Source organism: Pelophylax lessonae (genome assembly GCF_965119305.1).
Source record: "Pelophylax lessonae genome assembly, chromosome: 1".
NCBI classification, from domain to species: Eukaryota; Metazoa; Chordata; class Amphibia; order Anura; family Ranidae; genus Pelophylax; species Pelophylax lessonae.
In genome coordinates, this window is record NC_138768.1 from 540,006,587 (window position 1) to 540,023,669 (window position 17,083).

The following is a 17,083-nucleotide window of genomic DNA, read 5'->3' on the forward strand; positions in this document are numbered from 1 at the left end:
AGCATTGAGACCTTACCCCCTACATTCTGCAGCTTCTGTCTCCTCATCTCTCCTCTCCAATTTACACAAAGTCCAGAGCTATAGCCTGCTATTCAGTAGGAAGAGAGAGAACATGTCAGCTTATGTTGGAATGATTACAGAATGGGAAGAGAGCTTTCATTCAAAAAAAAAAAAATAATAATAATAATAATCTGACAATAACACAATCCAGGTACTACACTAGTCTCAGACTAGTGTAATTTCCTTCTCAAACTGCAATAATTCACAACATAAGCTAACAGTTTGCATTCTTTCCCTGCTCTGCGAGATTTGACGGTACATGGCCCCCTTCCATCGTCCCTTTTGATGCAGGGAAGTTGTCCTGTTCCCTTAGCAGAAAAACACACCCAAAGCATAATGTTTCCACCTCCATGTTTGACGGTGAGGATGGTGTTCTTGGGGTCATAGGCATCATTCCTCCTCCAAACACGGTGGGTTGAGTTAATAACAAAGAGCTCAAATTCGGTCTCATCTGACCACAACACTTTCACCCAATTCTCCTCTGAATCATTAAGATGTTCATTAACAAACTACAGACGGCCTGTACATGTGCTTTCTTGAGCAGGGGGACCTTGCAGGCATGGCAGGATTTCAGCCCTTCGCGGCGTAGTGTGTTACCAATTGTTTTCTTGGTGACTATGGTCCCAGCTGAATTGAAATCAGTGACAAGATTCTCCTATGTAGTTCTAGGCTGATTCCTCACCGCTCTTATTATTGAAACCCCACAAGGAGATTTTGCATTGTGCCCCAGACCAAGGGAGATGGACAGTTAGTTTGGGTTTCTTCCATTTGCGAAAAATCGCACCAACTGTTGTCACCCTCTCACCAAGCTGCTTGGCGATGGCCTTGTAGCCCATTCCAGCCTTGTGTAGGTCTACAATCTTGTCCCTGACATCCTTTGACAACTCTTTGGTCTTGGCCATGGAGGAGAGACTAGAATCTGATTGTTTCTGTGAACAGGTGTCTCTTATACAGGTAACAAACCAATATTAGTAGCACTCCTTTTAAGAGAGTGCTCCTAATCTCAGCTTGTTACCTGTATTGAAGACACCTGGGAGCCAGAAATCTTGCTGACTGATAGGGGATCAAATACTTATTTCACTCATTAAAATGCAAATCAATTTATAACTTTTTTTGAAGTGTGATTCTATGGATATTTTTGTTTTTTCTTTCTCTCACTCTTAAAATAAACCTAAAATCTATAGACTGATCATTTTTTGTCAGTTGACAAACATACAAAATCAGCAGGGGATCAAATATTTTTTTCCCCTCACTGTATCTTTAGCATAAAGAAGAACAAGGAGTCCTGGAAGTGATGGTTTGGCCCCTACAGAGCCCTGATCTTAGAATCATTGAGCCTGTCCAAGATTACATGAAGAGACAGAAGATTGAAGGCAAAGGGTGGTCACACCAAAGATTGATTTGATTTAGATTTCTCTTTTGTTCATTGATAAAAATTAACTATTACTACTTCTATTGAAAGCTTTCCTAATTTACAGCATTTTTTCACACATGCCTAAAACTTTTTCACAGTACTGCATATAAAAAGTATAATTAGAAATCTGTGGTTAATATTGTCACTACTACATTGTCACTTCTTGTAGTCTTACCTGGTTTTGATTTGACTCTTTTTAGAAGCTGCCTCACTCGCTGTCATTGGCTCAGGTAATGATTGGGGAATTGTAGAATTCTGGAAAAATATTCAGAAAACGTTTAACTGACATTTTGTCGATGCACAAAAGCATTTTTCAACTCATCAGAAAATCAATTAATTTATACTGCAAAAAAGTTTATTTTTAGGAAAAATTGTAAACACCAAAATTTTAGTCTATCAAAGATTTTAGAACACTGGGGGAGGGGGGAGAATGTCTTAATCACAAATGCCGGCCATTGATTGCAACCAAAATGTGTTAATTTGCGCACTCAAACAAACTCCTAACAAATTCATTCAAGACCAAGTTGTAAAAATGAATACACCCAATGAAAGTCTTAGAAGCAAAGCTGAATTTCAGACAACAAAATACTAATTAACAAGAATTCAATTACGGGTGAGTCTAATTATTCATTAAAAGGGGTGTCCAGCAGACAGTTGATTGGGCATTACTTAAGGAAGACCCGTTCCCATTTCATGCGGTCAGCAATGGCACCACATGGAAGAGAAATGTTACAAGACCGGAGAAAGAAAATAATTTCTTTAAACAAGAAAGGTAAAGGCTACAAGAAGGTTAGCAAAGCTTTACTAATCTGTCAGAATACTGTAGCAAAAGTAATATGAAAATTTAACACAAAAAAGGAACTGCAACCATCTCACAGAGATGTCCAAGCTGTCCACAGAAGTTAGCACCTCAACATGAGTGTCCTCTGATAAAAACGGTTGAAGAAAATAGCCATGCAAGTTCACTGCAATTAGCTAAAGAAGTATAAAAGCCAAACTGGGGTGATTGTTTTCTGTGACACAATGCACTGCAGAGGAATGGCAAGCATGGGTGTCATCCACAAAGGAAGCCTCTCCTATGCACAAAAAAGCCAACCTAGAATTTGCCAGGGCCCATGCTGAAAAAGAAGACGACTACTGGGACTCTGTACTCTGGAGCGATGAGACCAAGATAAATGTTTGTGGAATCGCAGATCGCCGCCATTACTCGTTAAAAAAAAAACACCAAAAATGACAAAAATCTTTCCCTTTGTTAGTAAACGCGATAACTTTTGCGCAAACCAATCAAAATATGCTTTTTGCAATTTTTTTTACCAAACATATATAGCATAAAACAAATTGGCTGAAAATGTTAAAACATTTTGATTTTTACATTTTTTTGGGGGGGGATTTCATATAAAAAAAAGTGAAAAATATTGTTATTTTTGCAAAATTTACGCTCTTTTTTTGTTTATAGCGCATGATCAAAAAATCGCACAGGTGATCAAATACCACCAAAAGAAAGCTCTGTTTGTGGGAAAAAAAGGATGTGAAATTCGTTTAGTTACAGCGTCGCACGACCGTGCAATTGTCCGTTAAAGTCACGCAGTAAAAAAATCGCAAAAAAAACACTGGTCAGGAAGGGGGGTAAAATCTTCCGGGGCTTAAGTGGTTAAACACATAAAATATACTGAGAGACAGAGCAAGAGCTGTGGAAAACACAAAAATATTTAATTTTCAATAATTTAGTTAGTAAAATAACATTACAGAAAAAAACGCAATATACCGGGACCGCAAAAACTGAACCGCGATGGAGCGGGGGTTTACTGTACCTCTGAAAAAGGGTACCAGATCCAAAAGCCAACAGATCTGTTACATACCATATATTAAAATATAAAACTGTTCAAGTGAAAATACTGATGATAAAAGAAAAAATTATAAAAAATTTATAGAAAATACATAAAACATGCAAGTAGAAAAAAGTCCTAACAGTCCGCATAGCAGGCACTCAAAAAGTGCGTCCTCGTACAAAATACTAGATGTAGTAGTTTTTGTTGTGGGGTCTATTCATTTTTGCATCAACTAATTCGAGTAAAACTGAAGATTTTGTAATCTAAAGTTATATTAATTTCCTTACTTTCATGTAATGAGTTAAACAAATGTTCTATAAAACTCAGTTTTGTCAAAATTTTGGAAATTGTTCTTGTGTTCAATGAGAATGATTAAAATCTTACTTTTCAAAAAGGGTGTACTCATTTATGCTAAGCAATGTATGTGTATTTTTTTTCTCCTTAAACTTCTCAACTTTTCCCCATTGGGGACTTTTTATAAAATGAGGAAGACAGAAAGACATTGTATATAAAAATCTGACAGGTCTAACTCTTTCCCATTTGCTAAAAAGAGGGATTAGGATTAGAGCCATGGGTTATATGCAGCTGCCCTATTTAACACTAAGTGGGGGCTCTTACAGAATAAGGCTGTAAGTTCAGAGACTCACCTCACAGAGAAGATAGCAGTGGGAGAAGGCAAAGTTATGAGTGAAAGTAGACAGGTTAATATCCTTGATAGGCTCATATGGTAGTTTCTGAAGGACCGGCAAAACCAGGTTTAGCTAGCACAATGTCACAGGAAGTGTACAAATGGAGGCCAAAGGAAAGCGCAACAAATCTGTAATGTCATGTGCCTATAACAATATGCAGGTAAAGTTGATTTGATGGGAAAATTGGGATGTGCAAGTAGGCATCTTTGATGTCTACAGAGGCCAAAATACCTCCCTAAGCAATGACTGACTTGAAAAAGTTCATGCAGCAATTTTTAAACCCAGGGGTCAGTGCCGGATTAAGCTCTATGGAGGCTCCTAGGCAGTTGAAACCATGGAGACCCCCCTTAGAGGTTTCTCATGCACACGTTCTAGTGGAATAACATTGAACTAGTAGTGTGCACATCAGCCGCTAGATGGAGAGGCCCATCTTTACTGTACATGACACGTTCCTAGGTTACACCAACATTTTTTACAAACTGACAGCTGAAAGAAAATGAGCTTTTAAGAGACAAACTGTAATGTAAACCTGAGGTCTATGTGCTTTAAGTTATTGGGTACATTACATTAATACAGTATTTTCTTTATAGAGTATTTAATGTAAAGTTTTCATTTCTTTGAGTTGATTATTTTTTTATATCTTTGGTAAACAATTTAAGAGAGCTTTTTTGTCATTTTCTTTCAAGATTAAATTAATATTATCTTTATCTGTTGTTGTGGGGCCCTTAGGCTGGTGGCTACTCTGCATATTTGTTAATTCAGCCCTACAAAGGGTTGAGGGTCTATAGTTCCAGAATGCATCAAATGCCTCCTTTTGCTTTGGGGACAGTAAACCAGTTTCAGGAGAGCCCCTGAAATCTTTCCACTTCTGGGACAGAGCCAATAACCCCTGAGATATTAAACTGAATAGCAGCAGAGAGATCCTATAGCTTTGATGGGCGGATGGTAGATTTGACAACAAAGTGGGGGCAGAGATTGAAATTCTGGTTTGTAGCCCTTGCATTGCTAGGAACATAAGCTAGAATGCATCCAAGGTGATAGAGGCCCTGCGAGTGATTGCAAGTTTCTTTTACTCTATAGGACAAACTAAGGGATATCATTGCACTCAAAACAATAAAAAAAAAGGGGCAAAACTGTTGACATCAGTATAAAACTGAAAAAAAAAAGTATAAATAAATGTGGGTAATTGTTTGCTTATATTTATGTATACAACATATACACTCACTGGCCACTTTATTAGGTACACCTTGCTAGTACCTGATTGGACCCCCTTTTGCTTTCAGAACTGCCCTTATTTCTTCATGGCATAGATCCAACAAGGTGTTGGAAACATTTTTCAGAGATTTTGGTCCATATTGACATGATAGCATAATGCAGTTGCTGCAGATTTGTGGGCTGCACATACATGATGCGAATCTCCTGTTCCACCACATCCCAAAGGTGCTCTATTGGATTGAGATCTGGTGACTGTGGAGATCATGGGAGTACTTTGAACTCATTGTCATGTTCAAGAAACCAGTTTGAGATGATTTGAGCTTTGTGACATGATGCATTATCATGCTGGAAGGAGCCATCAGAAGATGGGTACACTGTAGTCATAAAGGGATGGACATGGTCAGCAACAATACTCAGGTAGGCTGTGGCATTTAAACTATGCTTAATTGGTACTAAGGGGCCAAAGTGTGCCGAGAAAATATCCCTCATACCATTAAACCACCACCACCAGCCTGAACTGTTGATACAAGGCAGGATGGACCCATGCTTCTATGTTTTTTATGCCAAATTCTGACCCTACCATCTGAATGTCGCAGCTGAAATCGAGAATCATCAGGCCAGGCAACGTTTTTCCAATCTTCTATTGTCCAATATTGGTGAGCCTGTGCGAATTGTAGCCTCGGTTTCCTGTTCTTAGACAGGAGTGGCACCCAGTGTGGTCTTATGCTTATGTAGCCCATCTGCTTCAAGTTTCGATTTGTTGTGCATTCAGAGATGGTATTCTGCAAACCTTGGTTGTAACAAGTGGTTATTTGAGTTATTGTTGCCTATCATCTTGAACCAGTCTGCACATTATTCTCTGACCTCTGACATCAAAAAGGCATTTTCCTCCACACAACGGCCGCTCACTGGATATTTTCTCTTTTTCAGACCATTCTCTGTAAACCCTAGAGATGGTTGTGCCTGAAAATCCCAGTAGATCAACAGTTTTTGAAATACTCAGACCAGCCCTTCTGACACCAACAACCATGCCATGTTCAAAGTCACTTAAATGCCCTTTCTTTCCAATTCTGATGATCAGTTAGACCTTCACCAAGTCTAGATGCCTAAATGCATTAAGTTGCTGCCATGTGATTGGCTGATTAGCAATCTGTGTTACCAAGCAGTTGGTTACCAAGCAATTGAAAAGGTGTACGTAATAATGTGGCCAGTGAGTGTATATGAAACTTTTATATATAACTTCTAAAACATATCTTAAAAATTAAAAAAAAATCTTGGCTCAAAGGAAAGCACATGCGTGCATCAAATTGCTTACTTTTTGGAGGTACTAAAACTAAAAGTCCCTTTCAAAATGGCTTTATCATTGTAAAGGACCATATGTAAAACACGATGAGGGTTCTCCAGTTGGATATGATAAAGCCATTTTGAATTAGACTTTAGTCCGGTTCACAATGGGGCAACTTGTCAGGCGACTTAGCAGCCTGACAAGTCACACTCCATTCAGTGTAATGGAACCATTCTAATCGGAGTAACTCAAGTCGCTCCAACTTAGAAAAAGGTTCCTGCACTACTTTGGGGGCGACCTGCATAGACTTCTATTAGAGAAGTCGTTTGCAAGCCACGCTGAGGTCACGCTGCACGGGGCAGCTTCAGAGTCGGGCGACTTTGAAGCCGCCCCTGTGTGAGCCGAGCCTTAGGTTTTAATAAGCCCTGAAGGGAGGAGATATGGACTAAGGTGAGCATATGTGTTTCCCTTTGGGCCAATAATTCAATCCAATCATTAATAAATATATTAGTATGCATTTCTTTGTAATGGTACATTCTGATTAGCACTTTTAAAAAGTATGATATTAATTTATTTAAGTATGGAGAAATTGAGGCAATTTACTTTTCTACCAAATATTATTTAGTAGAGTTTTAAGAGTACTGGTTTTGCTCTCCATACAGCAAAAGATGTCTCATTTACGTATATTGTATTACATTTTTGTTAGCTTAGTCCAGTGATGGCAAACCTTGGCACCACAGCTGTTTTAGAACTATGTTTCCCATGATGCTCATCTACACTGCAGAGTGCATGAGCATCATGGGAAATTTATTTCCAAAACATTTGGAGTGCCACGGTTCGCCATCACTGGCTTAGTCTATTAGAAATATTTAAAGAAAAACTACAACTTAGTTTGCAATACTCACATATACATTAGGTACTGGACAGTCTCTTTTGGCCAGTTTAAAGGCAAGGTATGACACTTGGTAGATGTCAGGTCTTCGTTCCTGATCAGGTTCTAACATATATCCTGAAAACAAAATTTAACAACACAGTAGAAAGGTCAACATTAATACCAAACAAAAAAACTACATATTTTAGGCAATCTAGGTTGCCATCAGACAAAAAATATGCAAATTCAGTTTTGAATTATTTCACAAAACGGAATGCGATAATGATCCCAGAAGCCGACTCATCAGTGGAAACGCGTCGGGGGGAGCTAGCCGTGTTGTCACCAGTCTCGGATCGTACTGCAGACGTCCGGGACCATCCTGTATACGCTGTCCATTCATCTGGAAATTGTAAGTGTCATTTCACTTGTTTTGATAATAAACTGAAGGTAATGCACTATAGTCCCTTCTTCTTCTTTGGGCACGATCTTTTGGCAATATCCCCCTGCTTGGAAGCCTACAGATCCCCTCAATCTGGAAGCAGTTGGCTGATCTATTCCTCCTGAGAATCATATCATCTAGCTGATCAGTTTGGACCCCGAATAAATACAGTATATGCTCACATCTCTCCACATTGTGGTAAGAGTCCACTCCTATCACTGGGTGTTCACAGTGCATTTGAGTTTACTTTCATTCACTTTGGATCACAGTCTGGGAAGAGGCCCCACCCACCTCCCATCACTCCCCAACCTTCACCATTTTTGGACTGAAAGACTTTTTATATTCTTTTGGATACATAGGTTGTGCACTCACTGCTGGCACAGCAGACACCTTATATGAACATTTTTGTTCTCATCATTTTGTTTAGCGCACTTTTGTAATTTATGTTCTATATATTACTACCCTTTCACAATTAATTTCTTTTGCAGTGCTGCTTTCACCTTTTTCATCCTGTCACTAGGTTCGCGCACCTATCTTCCTCATTTATATATATTTATTGTTTTTCATTAAAGAGTTTAAGAACCTAAATTGATCGGTCTTTTGTGAACCTTTTTACAGCAGCACCGGATAAGACAGAGAGGAGCAGCACTTGTAGTAATTTAGCTGTGTTGCATGCAAATGGGTTGACTAGAAACATGCTGATTAAAGGAAAAAAAGTGAGCAATGAGATGACCTCATCAGTGTTCTGCTCTTTAAAGCTGTAGTATACCGCTTTTTTCCACTTTTAACTACAGGTAAGCCTATAATAAGGCTTACCTGTAGGTACAATTAATATCTTCTAAACCTGCACGGTTAAGGAGATATTTGCACTGCATGCCGGCGGACGTTCAGCTTTCCTTGCCGGGAGCTTGCCGGAAAATGACTCCCGCGCGCATGCGCGGGAGTGAAGTCATCGCGGCTCTGGCCAATCACAGCGCCGGAGCCGCTGAACCCGGAAGATACGCCAACGGATCATGTCAGCTCCCACAGCGGTGTCCGGGGGTCCGTGTCGGGGCTTCGTTCTAAGGTAAGTAATTCATAATGAGCTAGTACGCGATGCATACTAGCTCATTAAGCCTTTGTCTTGCAGGTTTTTGTTTTTTTTTGGTTTACAACCACTTTAACTGTTAAATCAGAAGATTGGGCCTGGAGAGAAGACACCAAAGTATTCCTCAAATATAAGTGGTTCATCTACCTGGCTCTACAGTAAGGGGCTGTAAAATCTCAAGTCAGATAAACAGAAAACAAAATCCATACACATACACACATATATATATATATATATATATATATATATATATATATACTAAACTTTTGTTGAAAAAAAAAAATCCTCTTTGAGTTATCTACAGTGGGTACGGAAAGTATTCAGACCCCCTTAAATTTTTCACTCTTTGTTATATTTGCTAAAATCATTTAAGTTCATTCTTCTTCCTCATGAATGTACACATAGCACCCCATACTGACAGAAAAACACAGAATTGTTGACATTGTTGCAGATTTATTAAAAAAGAAAAACTGAAATATCACATGGTCCTAAGTATTCAGACCCTTTGCTGTGACACTCATATATTTAAACTCATGTGCTTTCCATTTCTTCTGATCATCCTTGAGATGGTTCTACACCTTCATTTGAGTCCAGCTGTGTTTGATTATACTGATTGGACTTGATTAGGAAAGCCACACACCTGTCTATATAAGACCTTCCAGATCACAATGCATGTCAGAGCAAATGAGAATCATGAGGTCAAAGGAACTGCCTGAAGAGCTCAGAGACAGAATTGTGGCAAGGCACAGATCTGGCCAAGGTTACAAAAAGATTTCTGCTGCACTTAAGGTTCCTAAGAGCACAGTGGCCTTCATAATCCTCAAATGGAAGACGTTTGGGACGACCAGAACCCTTCCTAGAGATGGCCATCCGGCCAAACTGAGCTATCGGGGGAGAAGAGCCTTGGTGAGAGAGGTAAAGAAGAACCCAAAGATCACTGTGGCTTGAGCTCCAGAGATGCAGTCAGGAGATGGGAGAAAGTTGTAGAAAGTCAACCATCACTGCAGCCCTCCACCAGTCAGGGCTTTATGGCAGAGTGGCCCGACGGAAGCCTCTCCTCAGTGTAAGACACATGAAAGCCCGCATGGAGTTTGCTAAAAAAACACCTGAAGTACTCCAAGATGGTGAGAAATAAGATTCTCTGTCTGATGAGACCAAAATAGAACTTTTTGGCCTTAATTCTAAGCGGTATGTGTGGAGAAAACCAGGCACTGCTCATCACCTGTTCAATACAGTCCCAACAGTGAAGCATGGTGGTGGCAGCATCATGCTGTGGGGGTGTTTTTCAGCTGCAAGGACAGGACGACTGGTTGCAATCGAGGGAAAGATGAATGCGGCCAAATACAGGGATATCCTGGACAAAAACCTTCTCCAGAGTGCTCTGGACCTCAGACTGGGCCGAAGGTTTACCTTCCAACAAGACAATGACCCTAAGCACACAGCTAAAATAATGAAGGAGTGGCTTCACAACAACTCCGTGACTGTTCTTGAATGGCCCAGCCAGAGCCCTGACTTAAACCCAATTGAGCATCTCTGGAGAGACCTAAAAATGGCTATCCACCAACGTTTACCATCCAACCTGACAGAACTGGAGAGAATCTGCAAGGAGGAATGGCAGAGGATCCCCAAATCCAGGTGTGAAAGACTTGTTGCATCTTTCCCAAAGACTCCTGGCTGTATTAGATCAAAAGGGGGCTTCTACTAAATACTGAGCAAAGGGTCTGAATACTTAGGACCATGTGATATTTCAGTTTTTCTTTTTTAATAAATCTGCAACAATGTCAACAATTCTGTGTTTTTCTGTCAGTATGGGTTGCTATGTGTACATTCATGAGGAAGAAGAATGAACTTAAATGATTTTAGCAAATGGCTGCAATATAACAAAGAGTGAAAAATTTAAGGGGGTCTGAATACTTTCCGTACCCACTGTATGTACCGTACATTACAAGGTTTTTAACCTTTTGCTATTCTGAAGAAATCACTGTGTGTTTGTCTATGTCCATGTGGCAAAGTGAGTCTTATAGGAGTGGTTTCATAATCATCAATCAGCTGTGCACCTGCAGGGCACTAACAAGGAAATCTGCTGGGCCTGCACCCCTTTAGATGTGTTTCTATTGGGAGTATCTCACCAAAAATGACATTTTTGTTGCAGGGGATGCCTGAAATCAGACATGTATCTTAGACCTCTACGAAAATTGGTGAGTCAATCACACAAAAAGGAAATGATGTTTCTGGGGTGTGGGCAGTACACATTCTGTGTACAGAACACCTTCAGCTTGCCATATTGCATTGCACTTTACAGAAAGTTACAAAGATCCAGATTGAAAAGGAAAGCTTTTTTTTAATAACATTCAAATATAATATGACTTGTGTCGCAATTGCATACGCTATATTATTTTTTCTCAAATTGCTATTTTTCCCCCCACAAAAGTGGAGTTACCCTTTAAGCATCTCCCTTATATGCATTTCATTCCTGTTTTTAGAAGTTTGTCTAACGTTCAGCTTTAAAAAAGCAGCTCAAATTTCAGCTTTAAGAAAGCAGCCAGGTGTCATATAGTTTAACTGATGTGAAAGGTAAAAAACTTACACAGACCTAAAGCTGGCATTTATTATTGCCCTTACCAAAATAAAAACAACTGGCTTTGCAATTGTACATATAAGGTCAAAATAACACTCTTAGATATCTCAAGGTAAATACCAAAGTAGCATTTTCAAAAACATCAAATTTATACCTTTTAGGGTGCTTTCACATTGCTCCTTGAAAAAAATGCATCAAAAACACATACGTTTTTAATGCATTTTTGGTGCATTTCCTGGCTGCCTGACTCCCAGCATGCACCTGTGAAACATGAACAAATGACAAAAAATGCACCAAAAAAACGCAATTGCTTTGCATTTTTTTGATGCGTTTTACATTCATTTAATAGGGACCTGCGGAATTAATCCCACATATCAGCTCAAAGGGAAAACAGAAACATCCGTAGTGTTCTATAAATAAATTTTATTTAATACAATAATAAATGAAAAAAAAAAAAAAACACATCAAAAAGCAGATCTTGTATGTACAATTCTTTGAGGTACAGCGCTTGTTGTTAATGCAGTGGATGATGCACATTGGAAGTGCAAGTCACTCCACAAAGTCATTCCACAAAGTCACAGCAATACCTCTTCCTTAGACCACCAAGCTCCGCCCATCATGTTTCGTCATTCCGGATATCTGCTTTTTTTATGTGACTTTTATTTCATTTATTTTATTGAATAAATTAATACAGAAAACACTATGGATGCCCTTTGAGCTGCTATTTGGGATTACTTCCCTTGGACTGGACTAGCTGTTTAAACCATAAGCTGACCTTTAAGAGATAACGGTTTGTGGCCAAAGTACTATGTGGTTTGTGATACTTACCTGAATTCTGATGTTTTTCTTTATATTTTTTGAGAAGGCCTATACTATAGGTAAGGAAGCACAGTTCTTCACATATTTTGGAAGATTTTCTGGATTGAGTGAACTGAACACTATTTTTCACCGCAGGTTTATGTCATGTTTTATTTGATTACTGTAATGTTTTGAATTTGATCACAAATCACTAAGTTATTAAGCCTAGCACATTTAATATACTATTATTAAGTGATTTTTTTCACCACGTAAAAGCAACTAGAATAAAATAACTGTTTATATTTTTACTTTTTGCTATATATTTGTCAAAACAGGTACTTACTAATTAAACAATGCAATCTGTGGTCATATCGAGAATTGTCAGGGATGGTGAAGCTTCCATCACAGATGGCAACCTGACTTTCTCCAAATGGAAGGGTGAAAAAACATAGCTTGTACAATAAGCAGCCGAGAGCCTGGAAGCAGAAAGCACAGTGTAATACAAACCTTTAATTTTTTACGTTAAAATGTATGTTAGGATAAATAAAACATCAATTCAACTTTATAATGTGACTTTTATGGCGTGTGGTTTTGCTTCTTGATTTTGTTAAGGCAGCCTTCAGGCTTCATACTGATGAATCAATAAAGAGACGCAAATCTTGTGAATCATGCTCACAACCCAAAACTGTGAACAAACCGCCAATGTCAGTACAGAAAACGGGATTGTGCAAAAAATTTGGTAAAGCCCAACATCTGGCAACTCCAACTGCCTGCACTGCAATGGTTAATTGCTTGTTTTAGTCTACGGGAACAACAAAAGATGATTTACTTACCCAATCCTCTGCTCCATCCTGCCCCACAGCTTTTTCTCCCCCACAATCCAGCAGTCAGCGGTCTAGCCCTGTATTGGTCATGTTAATGTCAAGAGACAGTGCACCATCTGAGTGTGGGGAAGCGCCTTCTGCTGGGGGAGTGGAGGATCAGTTAAGTAATTGTTTTCCCTCTCCCTTAACCTTTGCAGTGCGGGCACTGCCTCAGTGCAAGTGATAGTTTTACATTTTCCCAGAGTTGGGCTTTAAATCATCTTGATGGCTTCAACAGACAAAATGTTTTGCACCTTCCTTGCAGTCTTGAACCCACTAGTTCTGCATTTAACTCTAAAAAACCTAAGTCCCTGACCAGGTTGTTTAATTCTGACTGTACGATTAGATGAGGCTCACCAGACATACACAGTTTAAAATCCTGATCATTGTCACACAAGCGAAAATTAATAATCCTAAAATATAAAGTATAGAAGCAGAAATTGCAAAAACAGAAGAGTTTGATAAAATGGTACGTGATAGGTTAAATTGCAGGTTATTTTCGTAAATAGCAGCCTAAAAACTATAAGAGAGACCAAAAATAATCTCTTTCAGTTATATACATTGTAATATTAGTTATGGAAAAGTGTAATTAAGAAGCAGGATATTGTATTTTTATGAGGATCTGTTGAGCTGAATAAATAAAAAGCACATCACATTGAAATGTGGAATAAAACGCTGCTCTATAGATTTTATGAACGTTTTGCAGAGCCACGTGTAACCAGCCTTTGTTTGGAAAGTTGATGGTCGCAATAGGATTTGGTCCAGCTGTACAAGGAGCGGTGCCAGGCTAACAGTACTCAAATATAGCATTTACCATGTATGGCAAAACACATTGCGAACATCCAAATAAGCTTGATTTCAGTATACCACACTATGAGAGTGCACAACTGTGGGAATCATTGCATAGAAGTATTCTGTTCTTGTTGCGATATTTTACTCTCCTTTTTTTATATGCACTGCATTATGAGACTAGCCTGCAATGTTAACTAAGCACTTGCAAAACTTACATCAATTTGCAGTAACCAATATTGATAAACTAACAACACCCTGACTGTTCAAACTGACTTTTCCAAAGTAAAAGAATCATGTTAATTTCTACATGTGACATTCCCAGCAGGTGTATCTTCCTGGTGCATGTTTAAATTACAGTGATTGAATTACCTGCAGTAAATGCCTGCCGAGTGTCACATTCACTGCTTTTTCCACTTGCTGACCTGCGCCAGATCACATACCTAGTACGTAATTCGACACTTCAAGGTCTGGGGTGCGCACGCATGCTGCCCCCGGCCCGCTACCGCTGTGATTATACACAGCGGAAGCTGATCGGTGGGTACCGCGGACTCAAAGTCTGCCAGCAACTGCTGAGCTTTCGGTACAGAGGGAGAACGGCAGTCTGCCTATGTAAACAAGGCAGAAGGCAGTTCTGTCAGTAGGGATTGATCCTGTGTTCCTGCAAAGCAGAGACAGGGCTCTATGCCTTCCCCTAGTAAAAGCACCTCCCACAGTACACAAAATCACCCAGTAACCTTACCCCCTCTCTCCCCTCTACTTCCTGGAATGCATATGTTTTACACTTAAAAGAGCAGTCATTTCAACTAAGAGACATCAGAAACCACCGCTTAGACCTGTGCAGAGCTGTAAACAACTAATTGAGTCTTAGCAGAAGGTCTGGTTCTGCTGTCCAGGCCTATCGTAAAACTATGACCAAATCCATTAAGGATACCCAGAACTAATTGTAAAAGGCAATCATAGAGCTCTGCCCAATTCAAAAATTAACAAATCCACACACGATTCATAAACTCAGACAGGAACATGACACATTAATAATTAGTATATATTTGAATGAGAAATGTCGTACTGAACAAAATAAGGTCATACATGACCACACTAGCACATATAGAAGGGAAGATAGCTGTCAGATATTCCCTGGGTGACAAATTTATATGAGCTACCCTGTGTTTAGTATCCCTGGACACAAAATTCAATGCTGAACAATAATCTATCAGTTTCAAGAATGCAACCGGTACATGTTGGAAGATATGAATAGTGGTATAAAACTGTCTGTAAGGGAGGGACCTGAAATTGTCATAAACCCAAAACACTCCGTTTTATTTTTCAGGGGCATGTGTTAACACCCCTTTGATCCCAGACAAAAAGAGAGATGCCTAAACAGTTGTAAGTTCTCATGTACCATCAAATCAGGAACATCTGTCAAGTTTGAGAACCGATAACACCTGGCTCATCAACTGAACTCTGATAACACCCAGGACATTGACTGCAACTATCCTTCCTCCTCAATTCTACCTTATTTTTCTATTGCTGAATTATGTCTCTATTTCTTTGAAATACCCTTTGTTCTGTAAATATTTTATTTGCACCAATTTTGACCTTTTAATTATTAAAGCCTTTTTTTGAAAAGTGTTAACCTTGTCCCTAAGCTCTTAATGCAAGCTAAAAAAAGAACCTGTCTCTTGAAGAGTGCTACTGTATAGGATAAATCCTATGAACATTCTGGTCTGTGGGGACAGTGTGTGTTACAGACGATTATTCTAAAATCATAATTGGTATTGCTAAAATTACGAATTTCCCCAAAGCGGGCGGTGGCAGTTAAAGGGTTAACTGCTTAATTAGCCCAGTGACAATCGCTCTCAGCCTGCTGGCACCTAGATCGTGGTCCCACAAGCTGGAAAATCTTTGTGCAGGGTGCAACTGAAAGTGGCATTGTTACATAAGTGCTAGTGTGGTGTGAGATTGGCTGGTCCTTTGTCACAAGTTAGTGAGAAGGACAGGGATCCGATACCCGCGTCCGTTACACTGATCACTGTATTAATGTCACTGGTCCCCAAAAAGTGTCAGTTAGTGTCCGACTGTCCGCAGCCCTGCTTTAAGTCACTTATCACCGCCATTACTAGTACCTAAAAATAAATAAAAATATACCATAGATTGTAGACGCTATATATTTTGCGCAAACCAATCAATTTACGCTTGTTGGGATTTTTTTTACCCAAAATATGTAGCAGAAAACATATTAGCCTAAATTAGCCTAAATTTTTAAAGACATTTGATTTTTTTCAATTTTTTTTATTGGATAGGTTTTATAGCAGAAAGTAAAAAATATTGTTTTTTTTTTTTCTCAAAATATAGAAACTGCAGAGGTGATCAAATACCATCAAAATACATCTCTATTTGTGGGGAAAAAAGGACATACGTTTTATTTGGGTATAGCATCGCACGATCGCTCAATTGTCAGTTAAACACAGTGCCGTATCGCAAAAATGGCCTGGTCGTGAAGGGGGGTAAACCTTCCGGAGGGCAAGTGCTTAAACAGACCCTGAAGCCAGACCAACAACAATCTTCTCATAAGATTTTATTGTGCATTTAACATATTTAATGCATGCTAAATTACCTGTAAAAGCCTCCATTGTGTAGACATCCAAGAGCCCGGAGACTGCTGCTGGGCACCTCCATCCTGGATGTGAGGTGAGCAGTCCCAGCAGACTCCAGAGAAACTCTATAGTATTCCTCTTCGCTCCTCCCCCAGAAGCTACATAAAGGAGGGGCAGATGAGCTGGCCAGCAAAGAAAGTCAATAGACACTTCTAGACTAGAAGAGGGCTATGACAAGCAAGGTGGAAGAGGCTGCCTGGACCTTCTGAAGTGTAAATTTCCTCAGTTCAGAAGCACATTGCATAAAAAATTGTTTACAGAAAAGAAAATGCTGGAAGTATTTAGAGCACCTGTTTTTAATGTGCTTTTACCTGCAATTGTTTTAGATTGGTCACTATGTCGTTTTAATGCTGAATTAACAAACAAGGCAATTTTTATCATGCAATCATGTGACTACTGTAAAATCTCCAGATGAGATCTATTATTATTATTTTTTTTTTTGGAATAGGTTTCTATGTGACCTTGCACATTCATATAATCCAAATGCAATATTCCCCACACACACGTTC

The 17,083-nt window shown here is 39.2% G+C and overlaps 1 protein-coding gene across 2 annotated transcripts in view; it reads right to left on the reverse strand.

The window, feature by feature from the left end:
• Positions 1-17,083, reverse strand: part of BMP2K (BMP2 inducible kinase) — a 271,429-nt gene that overhangs the window by 85,063 nt on the left and 169,283 nt on the right. For both annotated transcript variants that reach the window (XR_014225958.1, XM_082273188.1), the window contains exons 7-9: positions 12,609-12,741; positions 7,398-7,501; positions 1,650-1,729 (exon numbers count right to left, since the gene is read on the reverse strand). Coding sequence is in view for 1 of the 2 variants with exons in the window: in XM_082273188.1 (XP_082129314.1) it covers positions 1,650-1,729; positions 7,398-7,501; positions 12,609-12,741 (317 nt within the window). In the remaining variant the exon portion in view is untranslated. The remainder of the gene's footprint in view (positions 1-1,649; positions 1,730-7,397; positions 7,502-12,608; positions 12,742-17,083) is intronic.